The sequence below is a fragment of the Temnothorax longispinosus genome, chromosome 7, assembly GCF_030848805.1.
Source record: "Temnothorax longispinosus isolate EJ_2023e chromosome 7, Tlon_JGU_v1, whole genome shotgun sequence".
In the NCBI taxonomy this organism is placed as follows: Eukaryota; Metazoa; Arthropoda; class Insecta; order Hymenoptera; family Formicidae; genus Temnothorax; species Temnothorax longispinosus.
This window is the reverse complement of record NC_092364.1, coordinates 12,066,921-12,092,072: the sequence shown is the minus strand read 5'-3', so window position 1 is coordinate 12,092,072 and position 25,152 is coordinate 12,066,921. Positions and strand designations below refer to the sequence as shown.

The following is a 25,152-nucleotide window of genomic DNA, read 5'->3' as shown; positions in this document are numbered from 1 at the left end:
ACATTGGAAATATTTCTTATACTAATTTTAAGTTAATTTTGTTAATTTCTTGTGAATTAGCAATTTCTATGTCGTTCTCATCATTTACAAAACAGTATTTATACTGCCATATATTGCAATTCCATTAACAGACGTTATATTAAAAATACAAACTAATGTTTATTACAAATTCACATAAAAATAATTAAAATGAGATAAAACACGTTTATATCAGAGAAGGTGGAATAATGATCAGAAACTCTAACACTGATATAGATAATGTCTATTTAGATGTAAGGTGTATTTAGGCTTAAGATAATTTAGAAATATTATGTGAAAATAAAGATATATTAATTTTTTTTATTTTGTTGAAACGTTACATATAAAAGAATTCTTTTTTTTGAACACAAAATATATTATACAAAACATAGTTTATTTATAATTTATTATAAACTATATACTTTTTTATAAGAAAATAAAAAATTGCACGAACAGAACTTAAATATCCTTTGTTTTCTAACATATATATATATATATATATATATATATATATATATACCATATAAAAGAAAGTAATTATGATTTATTGTAAGTTAATGCTATAAACGTACCAGTCTTTTCTTTGCTTAAACTGTATCTTTTTTTCGTTTAAAAATAATCACATTTGAAAAGTAAAGCAAATATCACATACAAAACAAAAAATAAATCTCACATACGTAACTAAAAGAGTAATATAATGATGCCTTAAAATCGTAAATTAATATTTTCCTTGTTTGAATACTGATTTTCTAAAATCTTTAGTTTAGTTTTATTAATTTCTATTTCAAGATTATTTATTTCATTTTTATGTTTTATTTCCATTTTGTTCAACCGTTTTAAATGGTTTTCTTTTATTTTAGCCATATCTTCCTCATGTTTAATTTTAACAACTGCTAATCGTTGCTCTTGATCTATTATTTGATTTACACGTTGCATTCGTAAGTTTTCTTCAGAATTAAATAATTCTTGCTGCGTGTTTTTCTTCTTTTTCTTAAATATTTCCTCTTTTTTTATGTCTATAGTATCAGAAGTTATTGATCGCTTATTATATTTTTTTGAAATAAATATATCTGTAAAACAAATGAGATAGTTTTGCTGTTATATTTTATACGTGTCATAGAAAAATATTAATATTATATATTATAATAATAAAATTTGATTATATAATTTATTTATTTCATATATACCTTGAGAATCAATAATTTTTATGTCTTTCTCATCATTTACAACATGTTCTTTGTTTGCATTATCTAATTTATCTTCATTTGTATTACCAGATATTGTTTTAAATGAAAACTCATCTTCATCTGAAATCCATTAATAGTCATATATTATAAAATAAAAATAAAACACGTTGATATAAAAACATGTAATAATCTTGTATTACAAAAAGCTCAAAGATAATGTAGTTAATTTTAAAAATGATAAACTTATATTTTATATTATATAAAAAGTTATTATATTTGTTATTATATATTTTTATATATTTCTATTTTTCAAAAGAATATTAATATATATTAGCATTCAAATATATAACTTATACCTTGCAAATTAATCCTTATATTGTTCTCATCACTGAAATCGTCTTTACTTATGTTATGTAGTACATGTACATTTTCATCAGTAGATATTATATTAAATGCAAGTTCACGCTTATCTGAAATTTATAGATAGAAGATAAGAAAATACGAAAAAAACATACCGATATTTAAAAAGATTCCATATATTTATAGTGCTAGAAATTCAGATAATATAACTAATTGTAGACATACCTTTGATCTCTTTTTCAGTCATGTTTGAAGAGAATAGCACTGGTGCATTTTCCATAAGATTCGGCGCTATATTCAGAATATCAGGATCAACAGTTGCTTCTTCTGTTGGTGGTCCTCCACCAGTTGCTAGATATGATTGTCTCTCTTTAGTTAAGGTATCTCTTTGAGACTGTTTTAAATTGGCCCATAATTTTTTTAACTGTTGTATGCTTCTCTATAAATAAAATTGTATATAATGTTTGAACTGAAGCATGTATTATATTCAGAGAGAAATTATAAAACTTCTAATTATATCTAAATTATGCCTTACTTCTTGAGAGATCAAGGCTGATTGATTATATTCCTCACATATTTCGTTCCACGCGATATCTTTGTCTTTTAATGTAGTAGCATCACTTTTTTTTGTTTCTATTATATGTTTATATTTTTCCAGTATTTGTAAAAACATTTTTTTCTCCATTAACGTGTAATGTTTATTTTTACTGGACGGTTGTCTTGTAGGCTTTTCTTTGCACGACATTCTGTAAATACAATATTTTATAATAAAAATTATTATATAAGATTCAAAGATCTTTTGTTATCCCTAAAATAAAGGAAACAGAATGTGTATTGCTATAATAATTTTTTAAATTAATAATGAAGATAATATCAATTTATAATATAAAGTATTATTTACGTATTAAATAATTTATGTATTTATGTCATGTACTGTATATATCTTTTATTTACGATTGAATAATAAATATTACAAACCTGTTCATTTCCCGAAATTTCCGACGAAATCTTTTGATTATTGACACTTCTGTACACAGAAACTATTTGGCCACTAATAATCTTTTGTTGACGTGTATAAACGTGTAATAAACTGAACATAGATAAAATAAAAAATGTATGAAAATCGATTACAATGTATGAAAATCGATTACCCGGTAAGCCAACAATTTTCGTTACAGAAAAGAAAAATCGTTTTAACCGCACAGCCAGCAATTATTCTCGAAACACTAACCTCAAATTCTTCGATAACATTTGTATACAAAATAGTACGCAACGTAACATATTTATATCTTGAATGCAATGTTCTTATTGGAGGAACTAACGGAAAGGGTACGGAAACAGCCGATTTGAGAATAAGCTTGCCTTAAATACAGTCTCCGCTAAGTCAAGCTCAAATCAAATAAGACTTACTTTAGCAAAATCTTCTTCGTGAAGATCATCTTGTTTCACGACTATGAAATCTACCAATATTAAGACGGTCTTGATTGAATAAAATTGACTTGGTCAAGACTGTCTTAAGTGTCGACTTGAGGTTCGACTATGAATACGGCCCTTATTTTTTGCCGGATGTCTTTCCGTCGTATTCTATCGGATTGGAAATCGTACGAGAGAATTTGTCGAATCGGAATAAGACACCGCGCGCACCGTCGCACTTCTTTCTGCCATAGAAAGCCCCTTAGCGCTATCGAACTCGCCGCACGATTACGTCTTGCGTAAAACAATAAAGTCACAAATACAAATATTGTGAAGCTTGCGAAAGCCATAATGTAGAAATGCGTATATCAACAAGAGTGCATTTTGTCTTCTTAAGTCTTGTCTAACTCGTATAGTAGAATATCCGCAATTTATTTGTTTCGTGTGCAACTGCAGCGAGTAAAGCTGAGGTAATAAGCACAATTTTGGTAAACGAATGAAAGTGAAATTCTTTAGGAGAGTCTTGCGTAATCGGTAATCGCATGATTGTTATGGGAAATGAATGATAATTCTCGGACATCTGTGATCGATACGTTTATGTCTATCGGCTTTCGAGAAAAAAGTGATCTCGAATCTGTGTCACATAGAATGTTACATAAAGAATTTTAGGCACGCGTCTACACGTTGCGTCAACGTCGCATACATTCTCTGGGCTTGTGCTCTCAACTCTGCGTTCAGGTTTTCTAATCAGCCCTAGCTATCTACCCGACTGAATGGCAGTGACAAATTAACGGCAGTATATTGTTAGTGAGCTGATCGCCGCAGGAATAACTCGGGGAATGCGCGATCGCGGTTTGTCGCAAGCGTGCGTATCTTGCCTATTTATGTCGCATAACGGTTATACCGCGTAGATGTGTATATGGTAGTATGGTTTTGCGACTCGTGATCGGTAACGTAAGACAGTTACTGTCTGTAAATAGTAATGTGTCAACTGTCGAACATTAATGCATATTGTCAATTTGCTAACGACTGTTCGCATAAGAGAACAACTATGGAATAAAATTATTTATATCGAATACATATTTAAGAGTAAAAGCGGTCACGAACTTATTGTCAGTACGTGATTATTTCAAACAAAGTTTATTTTTTTAGTTTTAGTTTATTTTTTAGAAAATGGAGCAAATTTTTCTTTATCCAAAAAACTGTCTACTTACAAGCGAATATAACAGAATTATAAAAAATAATTGAAAAAATCGAATTTTGCATCAAAGTAATTAACATCTGTGGAAGATGCCTAAATTCATTATCCTAGGTCTATGGACTACTCATTTACTTTTGCAAAATTTATTAGTTGTGCTGCATAAGTACTCTGCTTAGAGTCTGCCAAATAATTGGACCATATTACGCAACTTTTTAGCGCTCATTTCTAACTTGTATTTAACGAGCGAGTTAAACGTTCGCCGCTCGGTTTTTAGCCAATTTTAATTCTCCGCCGGCGGCGAGACGTGCGCTTCATGAGAATTTATCGCATCTCTCGCGAATCGTCGACTCGGAATACATCTATCCGACAATAGAACGCTCATGAATGATCAAGGAATTTAAATACGACCCTTCTCGCGTGTAACATTCGCGAGTCTGATATCCGCTTGTAAAAGAGAACCTTTGTCACAAACTTGCATTATTTCGAGGAATGTAGGAAACTTTTTATCTCGTTTCAGATGTTCGTCTAATATTACAGTCTGTTTCGTGTACGTGCGAGGACCTAGCATCGTGATTTATTGGTTCGGCTTTCTCTTGGGCACTCGTGCCTCGTCTCTGAAACACGTTCTCTGTTTTATTTGCACTGGAATTTTTAAAAGCGAGCGGGTGGTTGAAACAGCGGTGGTTGAAACGACAGTGACCTAGAATTCTCTTATCACGCTCAATTTTGACAAGCACCGTGCAATTCGCCAGTCTCGAGTTGCCATTTATTTTCTTCCCTTTTTTTATAGATCAAAGACGCGATTGAAAGATTAGAAGACTGGCTGGTTTTAGAAATTTTTATCACTTATACGAGATGCACGGGGATAGAGAAGGATGGTTCGAGGATGTGATAAAAATACAGATTTCCACGATGTTTGATTGATTCGCAAGATTCAATTGTAGAATCTACACCTAGAGACGAACAAGATCATTTAGATTTTGGTCCTCCACCGTTGGAGGAGGAGAGAGATAGAGTAGAGAGAGTAGAGAGAGTACCTACACGAGAACCGACTCCAATACAGGAGAGAGAGAGAGTAGAGAGAGTACCTACACGAGAACCGACTCCAACACAGAAGCGAGAAGAAGCTCCAATGCAAGAGCAAGTAAATGAGAACCTTGACTTTTCAGATCACTCTTTTTACGAGGATGCCCCTGAAGAGCCGCAAGAACAGGTTGAACAGATCATACGTAAATCGGATTGATCACGTAAAAGGCCGAATTATCTAAACGATTATTTTTTGCCTTAAAAGCACAATTTACTGTTATTCATTACATTGCGAAATTCTTATTGTATATTACGCGTTTATATTTTAAGAACATTACAACTTGTAAATTACTTTCTTAGGGGGGGAAAGTGTTATGTTATACTGGTGTTATAATAGTTCATATTAAAACATGCGAGTAGAGCATAGCAACGACAAGAGACCAAGTGCGTGCGTTTCTCTAACAACTGTATCGATTGAATTTCTTGCATTAAAATAGTCTTGTGTTATCCTTGATATTGTGTACAATTCCTGATTGCGCATACATAACAACTTGAATAAAGTTGTTAATTAACATAAATATTGATGAAAACTATGCAGTGACTAATGTTAAATAATGTAGATGTAGAATACAAATTCACTCACTCAATGCAACCAAGAAGCCAGAGCACGAGAAAATAGAGAAAAATAAATTATGCGTCAATATACAAAATAAAAGCTTAACGTTACAATAAATAACTATCGGATACTAACGACATCAAAGATTAACCTTTAGAGGCCGGGGGTGGTCGAAATATCGGCACCGCCTGCAATATCACCACTTCCGCCGTCATCTCCGCAGGCAGCGTCCGACTGTGGGGTCGCTACCCTGAGCCGTTTCCTTGTAAGAGTGGTCGAGGCCATCTCGACTTAAAAGCGCAGCTTGTCCTTTCGACCCCGGACGAGCCCCCAAAACGTTGCGTCGCTCGTTCACACACTTTATACACTCACTCGCTCGCACTCCCGACGCTCGCGGAAATAAGAGAACACTACGGTTATACTGCAATTTGGAACGGCAAGTGATGAAAAACGCGCTTTTTTTGCGCCGCCCGCAACTGGAGCGAACCGTTGCGCTCGAAAGTGCATTCGAGACTAAGAGGCGAGAGCGCCGAGAGCGAAAACCGATCGCTTGCGAGGGGCATGACGCCCCATACGTGGGGCGTCCCACTCTCCACGTTGAACAACGCTTGTTGCTCGCTAGCTGTGTGAAGTTGCCCCTCCCCCACTACTGAAAAATCCAATAATAATTACCTATTACCATTCGTTTGGTGGTCGTTTGGTGGTGTTTGGTAGTCCATTCCCGATGATTGGTATTAGTCAAAACTGTAACTAATAATGCGAAAAAAAGACATATGCGCGTGAAGTTAGCACCCCTCTTGTAAAACTCGGCTTTTCAGACTGCGTATATCGTTATAATTGTAAACATTCGTTTGGTGACCGCGTGCTGACGTTTGGTAGTCCATTCCCGTTGATTGCTAATCAAAACTGTAATCGATAATACAAAAAAAAAAAAGACATACGCGCGTGAAAATAGCGTGAAGTTAGCTAAAACTGTAATTAATAATACAAAAAAAAGACATACGCTCCTGAAGTTAAACCCTCTTTTTATAAAATTTGACTTTTCAGACTGCATATATTATCCAACCAAACATTTACTTTACCAATAAATAATTAATCTGCATATATTATTATAACTATAAGAATTTGTTTGATGCATTTAGTAATTAAAAATATAATTGTTAAAGAAGACAATAAAATATATATGTGTGTAATATTCTTGTACGATTGCATGTTTAATTATAATCATTAATATTTATTTAACGAGCATTTTATGATTAAATAACTCAAAATAAAAAAAAGGATTAAAGAATTGAGAAGACAAAAGAAACTCACCACGTTGATTTTGCAACGAACTCAAAATCAGTTTGATGTCATCGGATAGAAAGAAAAGTCAGTTCTACGCAGGAATCGTATCAGAAAGTCTACACAAAACGCCTATTACTGCTCTGACTCTTTCAACTAGGTAGTTTTTTCAATAATATGTATTAATAATAATATATATAATATTGAAAAAACTGCCTAGTCGAAAGAGTCAAATATATAATTAATATTATATTAAAATACATAAATAATATTATAAATAAGTATAAAAGTTAATATAAATAATATGTTTCTTATTATGTGAACAGATAGCTCCGCACACATACTGGGCCATCTGTCTACGCTTGATTTGCCCACTTAAAAAATTCATCTCTTTAAAATGTTAAAAGATAAACGATTCTAATTACGTTTTTTTTTTTAATAGAAAACTTAAAAGGTTATACCATCAAAATGTTTGGCTAAATATCTTTATTAGTTTTTCAGTAAACTTGAAAAAAGCGAAAAAATTGTAGACAGACAGACCTGTAGAGTACTGTAGACCCCGGCAGTTTTCCCTACATTGTATAGAGGCCTCAGTGAGCATTGTTGAGAAGAAGAATTCTTTAAGTTATCTTTCTAAAAAACATTTATCAAAAGAGAACTCTTCACATAGAACATAACGTCAATTATAACCATACAACTTCCGTAGTTCTATATGTATCATATATAATAAATATATTTGTGATGTGTAATAATTATAGTTTTGACAATTTAAAAATGATTTTGGAAAAACTAGTTTTTGCATTAACTATTTTTCGCATCAGCGAAGACAATGATGCATTTTTTAGTGGAATAAGCTTACTAGGAAAAACCACTTTAAAAAAATGCATTTACAATAGTACTTCACGGGTGATATGAGGAAAGCTATATTGTCAAAACTGTTACGTTTGACGCTATTTTCCCTACGTTAAAGTATTTAGAAAACTCATAAAAAAAATTTCACAAACATTTGTCTACATTGTAGTTGACGATTTTATAGTCATTTTAATGAACATCGTTTATTTAATATTTTATTTTTAATGAACTTTGAATAAGAATAAAGGAAAATGATAAGTTTCTTTAAGAATTTATTTTTTTTTTTCTATGCAGAAGGAAAAAATCTTTTAAACGTTTTTCACTTCAGAGAGGTAACTGTTCAAGAAAAAAAATAGTGCAGATTGATATTTTCAAAAAAATTGAATTGTGTCTTATTTTGAGCGAAATATATAAAGACCGCAATAAGAAAGACGAAAACTATAATGCATGGGATGAAATGTTGAAAGAAAATTTTCCGGATAATAACACGCTTGTAAAGGCTAAAATTCGCAGTATAAGAAACGCTTGTACATTGGAATTCCACAAAGTTGAAGCTTCGAAGAAAAGTGGATCCTCAGTAGTGTTATACTAAAGCCAGTTGTAACAGGGCTCTGGGTTGATTGTAACATGGTAAAATAAAATAAAAACAAACATGTAATTAATGTAACAAAACATTTTATTTCAGTCTTGAGTAAAAATTTAAAAGGTCACGAGGTTATGAGATAGATATATATTAATATAAAGTAAAAAAAATAAGAAAATAAGAAAATAAAAATACATACTTTAGTATCCGCTACAAAATTAAGAAAGAAATCACTATACTAGTGTATTGAATTTCTCTAATTGTAAGATTTAAGTTAAACGACGTTGGTGAAATCGGGTATAAAAGATTTTTTCTTTCTGTATAGAAAAAAAAATAAATTTTTAAAGAAACTCATCTTTTTTTTTTTATTCTAATTCAAAGTTCATTAAAAATAAAATATTAAATAAACGATGTTTATTAAAATGACTATAAAATCGTCAACTACAATGTAGACAAATGTTTGTGAAATTTTTTTTATAAGTTTTCTAAATACATTAACGTAGGGAAAATAGCGTCGAACGTAACAGACTCACGTATGCACTGGAAAGGTAAAAAAGAAACGATACACACGGAGACTTAAATGTTAATGAAACTATTTTGTTATTTAAATTTGTGCAGTGTTTATTTATACGAATACTTGGTACCTATATAAAAAAATATCAAATAATGTTTTTATAAAATTAATTTATAAATAATTTATTTATTACGTAATAGAGCAATAAACGGGATCATAGTTAGCATTCAAACATTTCGGGAAACGATTATTTTTGTTCCTGGGGATTTTTTTTTACAATATTATTAGGTGTCATTTTGACACCACGTCTAATAATAACCTCAATCTCAATGTGTCGGAGATCTTATAACAAAAAAAAAGTCAAAGGTCAATTATTAGTGAAATACATTAAGGAAATTCCTATAAGCGTCGTCTACAATCTACAATGGCAGCAGGAGTAGACATAAGCAATAAGTTATTGACCAATGGCATTTTTGCAATTCAAGAATAATCTTAAGTTTTTATTCCAACAAGCTGTTCTTATATATACTATCGTTCGTCGTATTTTAAATACGAGAAACGCCAGCTACGTATACATTACATTGTTGTGTACATATTTTATGTAAAATTTTATGTACGAGAGATGCGAGTATCGATTTAACATCCCTTTTTTTAGAAAAGGAAAAGTTGAAATATTACTATTTAAAAGTAAAAACAACACGAATGTCCCAGTTTTAGGTACTCGACCGGGCTTTGTTTTTACCTGAAACAAATAATATAATTCTTATTCGTTTAACGTTTGTTCTTCAGGGTTGTCTTCCTCTCGTCGCTCCAAAAGTCGTGGTTGACCCCTCTCGCCTCGACTGTCCGTGTGCGTGGACCACGCATCTTGCTGCGATTTCTCTCCTTCGCAACGCGAACAGCCTCCCGCATCTGAGCCTGGAATTCAGATTGCGTTGGCTTTGGAAAGTGCCGGTTCATGCATACAGCCTCTGGAAAAAAATATGAGATATATCAAAAACATAATATTAAAAATCTTTGTTAGTAAAAGGGTCGCTATATCCTTCTTCTCGGCCCCACCAGGTGAATGACCGCGTCAGTGAGTCGGTTAAGCTTTCCTTCAAGCATATAGATTTACAGCTTTCTTTAAATGGAAGCCACCGACATATTCGAAATAATTTACCTGAAAAAATTAAGATTAATTAAAATGCATAATAAATACATATTTAAGTTAATGAGGGCAAAAGTGTCCTTAACTTACAGTATCAGAATAACCGTTCTGGTCAATGTTTTCGAATGCGTCCATCTGCTGTAATGTTGATATCGGAAATCCAGCAGGCGATCCTGTACGCATTTTAATATTTTTTCTAATAGTCTTTTCATTTGTCTGAAAACAAAAACATTACACGAAGTTAGACTTTGAAAAGGAAGGACGTTTTATATTAATATATATATTTCATACTTACTTCAGCTCTGCCTCCATACGATCAAGTCGCTCCTCTTGCCTGTAATTTATATATGTAATTATTTACAAATATACATCCTTTTAATTGAGAAACTCATCTTTTTCTTACAAATCTTTGTACAAATAAGTATAAAAAAGTACCTTTTGTCTGTACTTTTTTCTTGCATCGGAACTTTCTGTGAATAACGAACATCATCTCTCTCCTTTTGAGAACACCGTCTCTCATTTTCACCATAACGTTGATGGCAACGTGTGTCTTGTTGAAACGACCTGGATCTTGCAACGGTATCCTGCAACTGAGGCAAAGTGTTATTAGTATAATATATTTTATCAGTACCTGCGGAAAGTGTAAAATTTTGTGCATTATTGTATGTGTGTTCTTGTATGACAGGCGGTGTGTATGGGTGTGGTGTATTTATCACATAAATGTGTCGATGACAGCTATGCCAAACTGTGCTGGAAAATACATCATGTATTTTTCATGTGTCATGTATTTCTTTGTTAAGAATCTAAATATAAATTTAGTTGGAAAAGCAAGTTTCTATAGGATAGTTCGGAGCATCACTCAGTATGTATTGTCACGAGATTTGAGCGTGTCCCATGCGTGAACAAATGTTATTCTATAAGCTCGACACAGTCAGAAGTCAGTCGTACGTAAGCAGTCGCTGGCTAAAGACGTATAATGTATAGACTCCGTTTTTAATAAACGTTATTTTGTTCTTTGTAACTCGAAAAGTGCTAACAGGTTATGGGCCCAGCATAACGCATTAGAGAAGCATAAGTTACTCAAGTGAAGTTAGAGTGACACTGGGTATATCGTGATATATTGGTCAATCTCGACGTCAACGATGGATGCGGGTGCATTCAAGATTGAAAAGCTGCGAGATGCAGAAAACTGGCAGCAGTGGCGTTTTGTCGTGGAAACGTTGTTGGACAATGATGACCTTCTAGGAGTGTGCAACGGGACCCAACCTATTCCCGTGAAGGAAGACGAAAAGGCAGCATGGAATAAAGCCAATAAGGCTGCGAAAAAGTTGATAGTTACAACCATTGAAAGTAAGCCGTTGCAGCTAATCATGGGATGTCAGAATGCAGCGGAGATGTGGAAGAAACTGCACAGTATTTATGACTTGAAAAGTGAGGAAAGTTTGTCGCTCACACAGAAGCAATTCTTTGATTTTCAGTGGAATGCTAGTGAAAACGTGGTAACAAACGTTTCAAACGTTCAGCAAATAGCCAGCAAAATAAAGTCGCTAGGGAGCGACGTAACGGATTCAATGTTGATATCTAGAATCCTCTCGACCTTACCTCAAGAGTACGCTCATTTCCACAGTGCTTGGGAAAGCACAGCAGGTGCGAAGAGGACAATAGATAATCTGTTAACAAGGCTAATGACCGAAGAGGTACGACTACATAGGAGCGCGACAACGTCGGAAAGCGAAACGCAGGCATTGCTCTCTAAATCAAAAGCAAATAAGCCAGGAACGAAGACAAGTTCCGATAAACGAAATAATTACGATAAACGGTATAATGACAGCAAGTTCAAGAAGCGAGGCTGTTTCAATTGTGGAAAGCCGGATCACATACAGAAAGACTGTCCTGGATGCTTCAAATGTGGTGGCAAAAATCACATAGCTAGAAACTGTTACGCTAGTGAAGATCGCAAGAGCGAGTATAGAGGTAACAATGACAGAAGAGAGACGGAGTTCAAGCAGCCGCAAAAGCAAGCGTTCTTGGTACGAGTCGACGACAAATACAGTGAGGAGCATTGGCTGATCGACTCAGGGGCGTCCGATCACATGACGAGCAGGGGTGACTGGTTCACCGAATACAAGCAGTTTGGAACGCCGACGACAATTCGAGTGGGCAACGGTGCAGTTATGTCAGCGCTTGGGAGAGGCAACATCGACGTGCAAATGTGTGTGAGAGGAAAATGGTATGATGCGCGATTATATGATGTATTGTATGCGCCGGGTTTGAAACAAAATTTATTTTCTGTAAAAATGACAGCGAAAAAGGGCGTTGATATGGCCGTGACAAATAGAGGAAAAACGTGTACGTTTTATAGAAACGGTAATATAGTTGCAATCGGTTTAGAAATTGGAGAGCTGTATCGAATTGATATGCGAGTAGTTCTTCCAAAAAATGCGAATCTGGCAAGCGCGGTCGACACCCTGCAATTATGGCATGAGAGACTCGCACATCAGGATAAAAAACACGTAAAAAGTTTTTTAAAGAATTTAAATATCAATGTAGAAGTAGATAATGAATTTTGTGATGCATGTGCTTATGGGAAGCAACATCGTACAATGTTTGGTAAAAATACTGCTAGGGCTAAAGAGCCACGAGAGAAAATTTATTCGGATGTGTGTGGGCCTATGGGTGTGGATTCACTTGGAAAAAAACGATATTATGTTGTTTTCAAAGATGATTTTACGAGTTATAGAACCGTGTATTTCTTGAAAAACAAATCAGAAGTAAAATTAAAAATAGAACATTATTGTAATGAGATTAGAACGCAATTCGGGCGCGACATTAAAGAATTAGTTACTGACGGTGGTCGTGAGTACATTGACAAAGATGTTAATGAATTTCTTAGCAAAAGGGGAATAAAGCATATTGTAACGGTACCGTATACGCCTCAACAGAATGGTGTAGCCGAGAGGGAAAATAGAATTGTTATGGAAGCAGCGCGATCGGTTCTATATGCGCAAAATAATATGCCTGAATTTTTGTGGGCAGAGGCAGTCAACTATGTAGTTCATGTACTAAATAGAAGTGGCCCAACTAAAGTTGAAAATAAAACTCCATATGAGTTATGTTATGTGATCAGTATAGATATTACTCATATCTACGCCGTATTTTCGTCTTGAGCCTTATTTAATGTGTGATTAATAAATACAGAAAACAGTTGAAAAGATCGTTTTAATAAAGAATGTAAACGTTAAACATTAAAGCAAAAAATGACAATTAAGAAGAGAACGCAAATACGTATACATACATGGATCAGTTGCGCATAGTATGTGACTTCGCTTAAGGGCTGTTGTTGATTATTTCGCTTAGGGGCTGTTGCCCTGAGTAGAGAGAGCGGTAAGCGACGACGCCTAGGGGACTATCGCCCTGAGTCGCTACCTGATTGTGCGGATGCGACAGCGCCTAGAGGTGTAGACCTTGGGTCGCCTTGGCTTGACACACACTTTATTTTATGTTTAAAATTATGTCCTTTGTAAAGAGTTTAAATGTTAATCTCGAAGGAAAGGCAAAGTCTCGAGCGATTCTTCGTGGCCACGTAACCGACATGTACATCGAAATAACGAAGAATAATAGAATATCGGCCGTGACAACGAAGGATCGAAAACGCCGGAGCCACATCTAGCGAGCATTGAAACTCGTCCCTAAGATACCGAATTATTTATTTGTACATATAATTAATTGATGCACCTATAGGTGAATGTGTGTGTATGTGTCTGAGCCATCCGACAATCTCTCCTATTCGCTTTAGTTATGTCGTGCACGACGCATGTGTTTACTACATAACAAGTTATGGCATAATAATTCAATTAATGTAAAATATTTTAAAGTATTTGGCACCGAATGTTTTGTACACATACCAAAAGAAAAACGGCGAAAGCTAGATAAGAAAGCGATGAAAGGTTACTTAGTAGGATATTTAGAAAACTTGAAAGGCTATAGAGTATATGTACCAGAAAAGAGAGATGTACAAATTACTAGAGATGTTCAGTTTAAGAGTGAAAAACTGTCAACTGCGTATATAGAAATTGAAACTATGAGTCCAAAGAGAGAACCGTTAAATGTATCGCGAGAAACTATAGGTCCAAAGGAAGAACCGTTAAATGTATCGCGAAAAAGTACATATGACGATGCGGAATATTTACAGGTCGACACACAAGATACTGATGAAAACACGCGATCACTACGTGATAGAACAAAAGTGAGGAAACCAAGCTGGTATGGTAGTCCGTGCGCGAATATTGCGGAAGTAGTTCCGAAAAATTACAATGAAGCGATAAATTCAGAAGAGTCTAAAAATTGGATTACTGCAATGAATGATGAATTAAATTCATTAAAAGAAAATAATACTTGGCAATTAGTAAATAAACCGAAGAATGCGAAGGTTTTAGGAAACCGCTGGGTATTTAGAAAGAAAAAATGCGATGAAAACGTGAAATATAAAGCAAGATTAGTAATAAAGGGATGTTCACAACGCGAGGGTATAGATTATATCGAGACTTTTAGTCCAGTTGTACGATATGATACACTACGAATAATATTAAGTATAGCGGCAAGTAATAAGCTAAAAATACGACAATTCGATGTAAAGACAGCCTTTTTATATAGCCCTTTAAAGGAAGAAATTTTTATGAGACAGCCAGAAGGCTTTGAAAATGGTACGAATAAGGTGTGCAAATTAATAAAAAGTATATATGGGTTAAAACAAGCACCCAGATATTGGGGCGAACACTTTGAGAAATTCCTATTAGATTGCAATTTAAAAGAGAGTAAAGCCGATCCATGTTTGTACTATAGAAAGAAACGCGATAAAATTCTGATAATAGCTTTATGGGTAGATGATGGCCTAGTGTTAGGATCATGCGAAAAAGAGATTGATGAGTTCCTTTGTAAATTGAGCGAAAAATTTGAAGTAACAATTTTTGACAATGTAAGAATGTTTGTAGGAATGGAAATTTACAGATTAAGTGATAATATGATCTTTGTAAACCAAGAAACATATGCGAGAAAAATTATAGAGCGATTCAATATGAGTGATGCAAAAGAAGTAAAAATTCCGATAGAGCATGAGTGGGATGCATATGATTCCAAACACACTGATAGCAGTGTGCCCTACCGAGAAGCAGTAGGTAATTTAACGTTTTTGCAAGTCGTAAGTAGACCAGATATTGCGTTCGCGTTGAATGTAGCATCAAGAGCGTTAGATAATCCAACAAAAGCTCATTGGAATTTAGTTAAACGAATAATTCGTTATGTTAAGGGTACTACGGATTACGGAATTGTATACGGCGCAAATAATCAATTTAAAACTTTTTCCGATGCCGACTATGCAGGCGATAAAGAAACGCGAAAATCTACAACAGGTGTAGTGTGTATGTATGGCGGAGCTGCGTAGCTGGCAAAGTACAAAACAACAATGTGTAGCCGTTTCTACAACAGAAGCCGAATATGTGAGTGCAGCAGCAGCAGCGAGAGAAAATGTGTGGGTTATGAGACTGTTAAGAGAACTTGACGTAAGTGTGAGTGAGAATATACTATATATACTATAATCAAAGTGCGTTGAGACTGGTGAAAAATCCAGAGTTTCACAAAAGAAGTAAACATATTGATGTGAAATATCATTTTGTACGAGATCTCTATGAAAAAGGTGAGATAAACGTATGCTATGTAAAAACTGAAGAACAGTTAGCTGATATTTTCACAAAAGTTTTGAATGTTAAAAGATTTGAGTTTTTGCGTAATAAGTTAGGAATTACAAGCAAAAATAATGTTTTCATAGAAGACTAGCTTTTAGGGAGAGTGTTAAGAATCTAAATATAAATTTAGTTGGAAAAGCAAGTTTCTATAGGATAGTTCGGAGCATCACTCAGTATGTATTGTCACGAGATTTGAGCGTGTCCCATGCGTGAACAAATGTTATTCTATAAGCTCGACACAGTCAGAAGTCAGTCGTACGTAAGCAGTCGCTGGCTAAAGACGTATAATGTATAGACTCCGTTTTTAATAAACGTTATTTTGTTCTTTGTAACTCGAAAAGTGCTAACATTCTTTAAATACAGTTCACAATGCAGTTTTAAATACAGTAATCCAGTGATTCAATCCTCTCAACAGTTTCCGGGACATCTTTCAAACAAATTAAACATTATTTTACAATACTGACACTTGGCGCGAAACAACTGTCGCGTCTCTTGGGCTGCGTTCGAGGAGCGCGCTATTAGCGCTATTACATTATTCTATCTTTATCGCTTATTAAGTGTAGAACAAGGATAGAATAAGCAAATAGCGCTAATGGCGCGCTCCCCGAACGCAACCTTGATAGGATAGGTTAATCGGACAAATTCGAAGATATCTTTTTAATCCTTACTTGAAATAGATAATTGTTAGCAAAATTTGCCACGAAATACCATAACGTTTTTTTTTTTTTTTTTTTTTTTTTTTTTTTTTTTTTTTCGCTTTGGAGTAAGATATATGATACTTACGAACTGATTACAATATATTACACAAAGCAAAAGCTCACTGAGTGCTAAAGCGGGGAACACGGGCCTATAGTTTACACCGATCTCTTTTGATACACGTATCAAATAGTATATATTTGAACTGATCAGCCAATGATCAAACTAAACTTTTAGAGTCCGTTCCGTTTCACGCATATGCGTGCATTTATCTATAGCCCAGTAAAATGACTCGAAATTTGTCGATTTGGAGGAAATAATACTGACTGGGCTGAAACTTTGTAAACAGGCTTGTTTTAGGATACTATTTAACATATTAAAAGTCCCCACGTGTAGACGCTACGTTGCAGGCAGGGGAGGGTCCAAAAGGTCCAAAAAATTAGTTTTTCGCAAATAACTCGGAAAATATCAACTTTACGGATATTTATGTAGATATCAAAATTGTAGCTTACAAAATTCCGCACAATTTCGTTTTTTATTCAAGTCTGTACGACCAAATAAAGCAGAGATAGAATTTTTTTAAACTCCAGTAGTTTTGCGACGCAACAAAAACGCGTACGTGCTTCGCGCATTTTTTGCTAATATCTCGAAAATGGATTTTCGAATCGAAAAATGTTTTAAATAAAAGTTGTAGAGAATCTAATTACGAACAATTTCGTGTTTTATTCATTTCTGTACAGTGAAAAATTGAGGAAATATGAATATTTAAATAATTTATAACCGACATAGAAGAGATACGATTAGGACGGAAATTAGTTGTTAGTCTTCTTCTTCTTCTTCTTCTTCTTCATTTGCGCACTATTTGAATAGTCTTCATTCGATTCGGAATCGCTCATTTCGTCAGATACGAACATATTTAGGCAGCCGTTCTGTTTGCAATTAGCACAGAGGTCAGAACATCTTAACCCTGCCTTTTTGCAGCCACATGACCCGGTGCAATTTGATTTGCATTTACATGCTATTAATTTAAAAAAAAAATAAAAAAAATTAAAAGATTAATAAATTAATAAAAAAATTAAAAATAAATAATAAATAATAAATAAATAATAATAATAATATTAATATTAATAATAATAATAATAATAATAATAAATTAATTTTTTTACATAAAAAATATCTGTCACACTTCAAATTCGTTTTTCTTATTCAGAAATTCTTTTTCTAGCATTCTTTAAGTCCTTAAAGTCCTTCTGTACCATTTAAAAATTACTAAATTTGCGGCGACAAAATTAAGTATTCTTATTTAATTAATAATTATCTCATATTTTTTTTTCATTCGCACTACTTTTAGCTTTAATTTGCATGTTTGATCATTAAGCTTCGTCAATTTGTTCGTGAGTTATGATTTTTTAAATAAAACGAGTCGTAAAGTGTTTGCCACGCCACGCGCCGCATACCGACTTCGGACTCTTCTCAATCTTTAATACCTATGTACAGTACTATCGGTCCTAAAAATATCGGCTTAGTACCAAACAATTTAGAAAGACCCCAAGAATAACTTCTGACACTTCAATAGGTACAGAAAAATGTTAAGGACACGTTTTTTCATCATTTCAGGCGACTCATAGTGATGATCTGCTACATACGTAAACTTACCTGTCTTTTGAAACGCCAGTTTCCCATCACAATGCATTCAAAATTACATGTCATAAACTCCATTTTATAGGAAATTTTGTCAGCTTTAATTTCGGTCTCTTGAAGTTTTTTCGTAAAGTTAATAGAAACTGAGATATTTACAAAAAAAGGAATGATAATGCAATTTTTCCACAATTTATCAAAAATACAGCAATATTCATGAACTTTTTTTTTAAATAAAACATACTTTGCGAAAGACTTATACTACTCCAGCACGTTCATATATATATGAAGTAATGAAAACAAGGTAAAATAAATTTTTGAAAAATTATTATCCATATATTTTTGGACTAAAATGTTAATTTAACAAAAATTGATTTTTTTTCTTCAATATTTAAACGCCTGTAATTCATCAACGTTTCAATGAAAAAAGGTCTACGACGTCTCATTTTAAAGATAATTAAAATATCTTCAAGAAAAATACATAACATTACTGCCTCCAACCAATTAGAAAAAGTTATTTTCCAAAATGCACTAAAAAATGACATTTTTTCATGTTTTTTGCTCTTAACTTCAAGCTATCTTTACCAAAATGGATTCATACATACATCAACATGTTCAAAATTTTATTCTCTTTAACTTTCATTATATATACTATATGTGTACGACCTATACTTTCAGAGTTAATACTGATTTTTACATGCAAAACATCCACTATCAACATAAAATAAAATTGTCTTTTAATTAATAACTCGGTGAATTTGGACCGTACAGAAATGAATAAAAAACGAAATTGTTCGTAATTAGATTCTCTACTACTTTTATTTAAAACATTTTTTGATTCAAGAGTCCATTTTCGAGATATTAGCGAAAAATGCGCGACGCGCGTACGCGTTTTCGTTGTGTTGCAAAACTACCGATGTTTAAAAAAATTTTATCTCTGCTCCATTTGGTCGTACAGACTTGAATAAAAAACGAAATTGTGCGGAATTTAGTAAGCTACAATTTTAATATCTACATAAATTTCCGTAAAGTTGATATTTTCCGAGTTATTTGCGAAAAACTAATTTTTTGGACCTTTTGGACTCTCCCCTGCCCGCAACGTAGCGTCTACACGTGGGGACTTTTAATATGTTAAATAGTACCCTAAAACAAGCCTGTTTACAAAGTTTCAGCCCAGTCAGTATTATTTCCTCCAAATTTTGTCATTTTACTGGGCTACTATAAATCTATAGCATACGTAACGTTTATTACTATAGAAAATGCGCGCATATGCGTGAAACGGAACGGACCCTTACATAACGCATAATGCGTAACCATAAGAAAATTGATTGGTCTATTTCCTTATGCACATGTATATGGACCAATTTTCTTATGCTTACGCATTATGCGTTAGAGACCAACCTGATATCATTTAGAATATCAAAGATAACATTTTCAAGAGATGTCTCAAATATCTCGCATCATGTATACAGGACTCTAGCATCATTGACGTGGAATTCTCTAGTTTCCCCCACCACTAGAGTACTCTAGTGAGATCTGCACCGACGGCGGGTCCAGGCAGCCTCGCGCTCAGACCCTTCTGCGCACACCGCCGTGACCCTCCTATATATATATATATATATAGTACTATCTAGTACCAAGCCAAGCCACTGCGAGCGCTACGAGATCAATTTTGTGTTGCCTCCGTTTAACACGGAGCTTGCTCTTCTCATTATATATGTTCTGTGAGGATACTCGTTAAAATATTTAACAATAAGATATATTAGAAATGATGTCAAAATATATAATATTTAATAACACAGGCACACAAAAAAAAGTTGGTTGTTCGCTAGACTACACCACCATACCTATATGTTTTCGAGATCGCTGAATCCAAATCCGTTGTCCGTTTTACCTCGTCACGTCAGGTTTCGTCCCTAACCTCAAAAATATTTCAGAATCGCTAAAACGGTTCTTTTCATGTTGAGAAATAAAGCTACTATATTTATATGTTTTTCGGATCGCTAAATCCGAATCCGTTGTCACCTCATAGATCCCAGAACCGGAATTTAGTTGCATATTGCGGGCCGATTCCCGAGGCGACGCGCGACGCCTCCTATACCCCCACTACCGCTCGAGGCTCAGCGGCCGAGCCGCCGATCGCTCACGTGACGCGTCATCTCAGGAGCGTCGCGCGTGCTATGCATGATGCAACTGTAATCTCCCCCGAATAATATTAAGTAGCTAGTTAGAACAGTTTTTATTTCAATAATTAATAATTGAACATCCTTATATTATTATTATTATTATTATTATTATTATTAATATTTTATATATATTGTTGCTATTAAATTACATATTTAAATCAAGCCTAAAGGCTCGTCTACAATGGCCGTAGCAGTAAGGTTGTAAGGTTGTAAGGCATGATCGTAAGGATATACTTCCGGTGAAGTAGGTCGTAAGTGAGGTTGTAAGTAAGAGAGTTTATTTCAGACTCGTCTACAATGGCCGTAGCAGTAGAGCTGTAAGACCATAAAACGCAGCTGTAAGAATCTATTAAATATAAAGTAGGTTGTAAGCATCTAAGTAAGGTCATATGGCAAAATGAAAATTTTTCATTTCTTGCATTCTACGTTCTACGTCGGACCAATCAACAAAGCAGTATACTAGTTGAAAACGTCCCATTCGCTCTCGTTGCGGTTTCTCTCAGCCAATTAAATTTATTGGCGGGAAATATTCAATGCGGCCAGCGATATGTGTGCTCAGCGCCACGTCAAATACAATTTATATATTGTATAGATTACATTTATACACACAAGTCAATATTTAAAAAAATTTGAATACTCAAAAATGGATTTGGAAGAATTAAGTTATGTAACTCTTTTTATGTTAATGTGGCATCAAAATATAATGCTTCAAGTTGCAAATGATCAGAGGAAAACCCGGCGTTGGTGGGTGAGACTTTAAAAAACTTGACTTACGCGTTATGGTTTTTACCCCTCCATATGTAACTATTAAGAATTAATAGAAGCGTTTTATTTTAAGTATTAAAAGTCACTCTAAATTATAGAAAAAGTTTTATTTTAAGTATTATAGTTACTCTAAATTATGGAAAACGTTTTATTTTAATACATATTCTTTTAGTTTATATTTCTTCTACTTAATAATTATGAAAGATTTTCATTGATAGACGTATAAGCCAGGATATTGCAATTTTTCTTTTCTAAACTTTAATACTAGTTTTTTATGTACTTTAGTACAATTGTGATCAACTTTTACCAAAGTTTAAACTATATGTTGAAACAATTTATGTAGTAAATGTATGTAAAATATATATTCTTAATAATAAATTAACAAATCTGTTTCAAATAAAAATATTTTATTTTTGCCTATTTTCTATATATGTATAGAAATTTATACATCGAATGAAATTGTTTTTACAATTTCAATTGTATTTACATCTTTTTAAGAGAATGGTATGACAAATACAAGGAAATAGGAATGAAGTTTTTTCATCAGATATCACGTAAGTAACAATAAAACTTAATCGATATGTTGACCATTTACCTGAGAGCTATAAATACACATTAAATGCAACATTGTTTTCATACCTAATTGACGAAAGTATTTCAATCGAAAACTATCCGAAATATGACGAAGTCACGAATTTATTAAATTAATATTTAATGTTCACATTCAATATTTTACTGGAACCATGATACTCGACTGTACCTTCTTCGAAATCCTTTATCTTTTGTCGTACTTATTTGAAATTATATCACGTTTAATCAAAGAGTACATTAGTTTACTAGAGTATCAAACAACTAGTAAGTCTTTTAAAGTACTTCTTTTAAAGTACCATTTTACAATTACATAACAAATCATAAAATTGCGGCGCAAGTCTAACTCTCAAGAACGTTTTTTTTTTTAGGTATAAAGAACATTCGATTGCTCATTAAAAATTTTGTAGCCTACATTACTATGACTTTCCTTATGATTCGTAAGAGCCTAATTTCTTTTTAATACACTAAGATTCTTCTCTTCGTATTCCTCCCGCGTTATCCACACGGAATCACGGTCTTTCGTTATTTCCGCTAATACAGCACCATCCATAAAAACCATATCCTTACGCCGAGGTGAGTCTTTAATTTTTATTTTAAATTTCTATTAAAAAAATTTAGTACGTAGTACAGGAATCTGCAGTATACATGTATATTAGTACTATTAATTATGATACACTTACACTCAATTCAGTGATATCATTCTTTAATACTCTTTGAAGATAAACCTGCTACATTTCTCATTCAAGCCTCGATGGAAGCCCCGGATACATTGTACTACCGTCGCTCAGAACGATGTGGTTGTATAGCTCGCTTCTGATATCGATATCAGCCGCTTGAATTATGCTAAATACCAGCTCGGCTATTCCTTGCGCCTCGACATTAATCAAATGAGGCTGAAAGAGCGCTTCCGGTGCCGCAAATCTCTCCCCGCCCACTTCGATCACACGCCCGTCAGGAAGCTAAAATATTCATAACGATTTGTATATCTTAGTAAAAATTACTTCAATATTAATAAAATTACAGTATACGCATAATAATAATATTTTACTTACGTTATAGGATTCTACTAATACAGTGGTTTCGAGAGCCAACTTCTCTTCCGTTTCTATGTTGTAATCGATGTAACATAGTTTCTCCTTCAACATTCGTACCGTCTCAAAATCGGCCGAGTGATTGAACGCGTAGCCGCGCAGCAACAGCAATTTAATTAGATACATCGTAATATCGCGTCCGGCTATATCCAACCGTCTGGTCAAATGTGACAAAGCGTACTCCTCGAACACGGAGCAAATGTGCGTGACACCATCGCCGGAATCCACAACGACGCCGCTGATCAATCCCTGAGCGTATAATGTCAGTACTGCCTGAATCGCGATGTACATCCCAGCGAAACCGTACTTCTCAAACATCACCTGAAATAACATCGTGCTCATTAAGGTTTTTAATTCGTATAAGTTAAGTTAAACTTTTACCGGATTGTGCAATGTTACCTCTATCATGCTTCCGGCTGCTCGACGAACGCCTGATCCTCTTCCTCGTCGTGGAAGCGCACCGATTCTGGTTTCACGACCTCGACATCGACGTGTGGAGACACGGTGGCCGTACGGTTCCTCAATCAGGGAATAATGTTTGCTCTCGGCCGCTATGAATTGCGCGTTAACGTCGACGGGATCCTACCGGCGGTCCAGGACGATCCTCTTGATCGTCTTCGGTTGGGTGACGACGTTCTCGGTTTCCTCGACGGCTTCGTCGTCGGTGCTGCTCAAGCAAATCCTCAGCGCCATATTGCAGCAAGCGCTCGCTGCTTACGTGCGCTTAACTAAGCAGAGGTTCGGCAAAACCCAGCCATTAAGCAAGTGGGTTGATGTAGGATTCCTTAAATGCTCTTTCAAATTGCCAGGGTACTTGAGCACTGCCAGTAGGTGACAGAAAGTATTCTTTTAGATAATTGCGTAAGCCCAAAGAAAGAGCTCCAGCTCTATTAGGTCCTACTCTTGATAATTCTTTAAAGTATTCTCCAGCTCTTATATTATGCCAACGATCTTCAAAACTTCTTCCTTCATCGTTATCCACATAAAGATGTTCAGGCTGAGAATATCGGCCATTATTATTAGTACTCATGGCAAAATTATGTAAACAAATAAGTGCTTTACAAATTTGTTCTGCATTCTGTACTGAGCAACTCAGCTTTCTATGTAGGATCCTCCAACGAGAGGCAAGTATGCCAAAAGTGTTCTCTATACACAACCGTGCTCGACTTAACCGGTAGTTAAATATTTGCTCCTCATCTGTCATCCTCTTCACTCTCCCCTTTGGGAATGGACGCATTAAATATGGCTTTAAAGGGAACGCCTCGTCAGCCACTATAACATATAAGGAAATTGAATATCTCTTTGTGGCAAAGGCGTAGGTTCTGGTAAATCTGCTGCATTGCTTTCTAAGTCAGCAGCCAAGTTTGTCTGACTCCATACGCCACCATCACTTATTGAACCTACAAAGGAATCATTCTTGTTATTAACCAGGATATTATATCTTATGTATATAAATTTATGGATACAAGATATATTTACCATATTGACCAATATCACCCATGTAAATTTGTAATTGGCGTCACACAGTACCATAAGAACTATTCTAAAATAGCCTTTGTAATTATAAAATTGAGACCCTGAGCATGGCGGTGCTTGTATTTCCATATGGCGACCGTCAAGTAGTGCTCCTACACAATTTGGAAACTGCCACTTAAGGAAAAACTCCTCGCTTATCTTTTTCCATTTCTCAGCATTCAATACAGGCAAAACAATAGGTTGAAGAACCAGCCATATAGCATGATACACTTCTGGTACAATTTTGTATACTGTTGATCTTCCTACACGATACTCCAAATGCTTTGTTACCACACTATCACCTTGGGCAAAATACCTACAAAAGGAAAAAACTTAAAAAATGCGAATTAAGACCAGACAGCACTATCATCAATTGTAGTTACTTACGTCAAGGTTATGGCTAATCTTGTATCTGGTGACAAAAGTTTTCGGATGCTGCGTTTTCTAAGATATGGTGTTACTAGCTCCAATAAAGTTTTGTATTGTTCCGGGCAAAGCCATGTGTACGTGAAAAATTCTTCATGATCATTTGATTTTATTTCGCGAAATAGGTTATTCAAGAAACCCTGTTGTCGTTTCCTTCTATTAACAGGTCTCACCCACCAACGCCTGGTTCGGTGGGCCTGGTTCCTTTGATAATTTGCAAGTTGAAGCATTATATTTTGATGCCACATTAACATAAAAAGAGTTACATAACTTAATTCTTCTAAATCCATTTTTGAGTA

General features: G+C 34.4%; 2 protein-coding genes and 1 long non-coding RNA gene across 9 annotated transcripts; all 3 read right to left on the bottom strand.

Annotated features, from left to right (window-relative positions):
• Positions 1-205: 205 nt before the first annotated feature.
• Positions 206-1,997, bottom strand: LOC139816965 (uncharacterized). Its single transcript, XM_071784791.1, has 4 exons — positions 1,791-1,997; positions 1,562-1,675; positions 1,206-1,325; positions 206-246 (listed from the first exon to the last, which is right to left on the bottom strand). Exons 1-4 carry the CDS (start codon positions 1,843-1,845, stop codon positions 206-208), a joined length of 330 nt encoding a protein of 109 aa, XP_071640892.1. The 5' UTR covers positions 1,846-1,997.
• A 7,537-nt stretch (positions 1,998-9,534) lies between these two features.
• On the bottom strand, positions 9,535-20,716 carry LOC139816160 (uncharacterized). 5 transcript variants are annotated; one of them, XR_011732955.1, is made up of 6 exons: positions 20,305-20,716; positions 20,127-20,200; positions 10,640-10,794; positions 10,500-10,538; positions 10,295-10,420; positions 9,535-10,216 (listed from the first exon to the last, which is right to left on the bottom strand). It is a non-coding gene; the product is annotated as an uncharacterized lncRNA (long non-coding RNA). The 5 variants fall into 5 exon arrangements; XR_011732953.1 differs by having other exon boundaries at positions 20,127-20,195; positions 20,305-20,714; XR_011732952.1 differs by having other exon boundaries at positions 20,127-20,709.
• Positions 20,717-21,618: 902 nt separating this feature from the next.
• On the bottom strand, positions 21,619-23,672 carry LOC139815601 (actin-related protein 2-like). Of its 3 annotated transcripts, none has more exons than XR_011732785.1 (4): positions 23,312-23,672; positions 22,874-23,233; positions 22,502-22,780; positions 21,619-22,422 (listed from the first exon to the last, which is right to left on the bottom strand). XR_011732785.1 is itself a non-coding variant. In XM_071782615.1 (3 exons), exons 1-3 carry the CDS (start codon positions 23,318-23,320, stop codon positions 22,559-22,561), a joined length of 591 nt encoding a protein of 196 aa, XP_071638716.1. In that variant the 5' UTR covers positions 23,321-23,672; the 3' UTR covers positions 21,619-22,558. The 3 variants fall into 3 exon arrangements, 1 of the variants encoding a protein (XP_071638716.1); XR_011732786.1 differs by having other exon boundaries at positions 21,619-22,400; XM_071782615.1 differs by having other exon boundaries at positions 21,619-22,780.
• Positions 23,673-25,152: the final 1,480 nt, after the last annotated feature.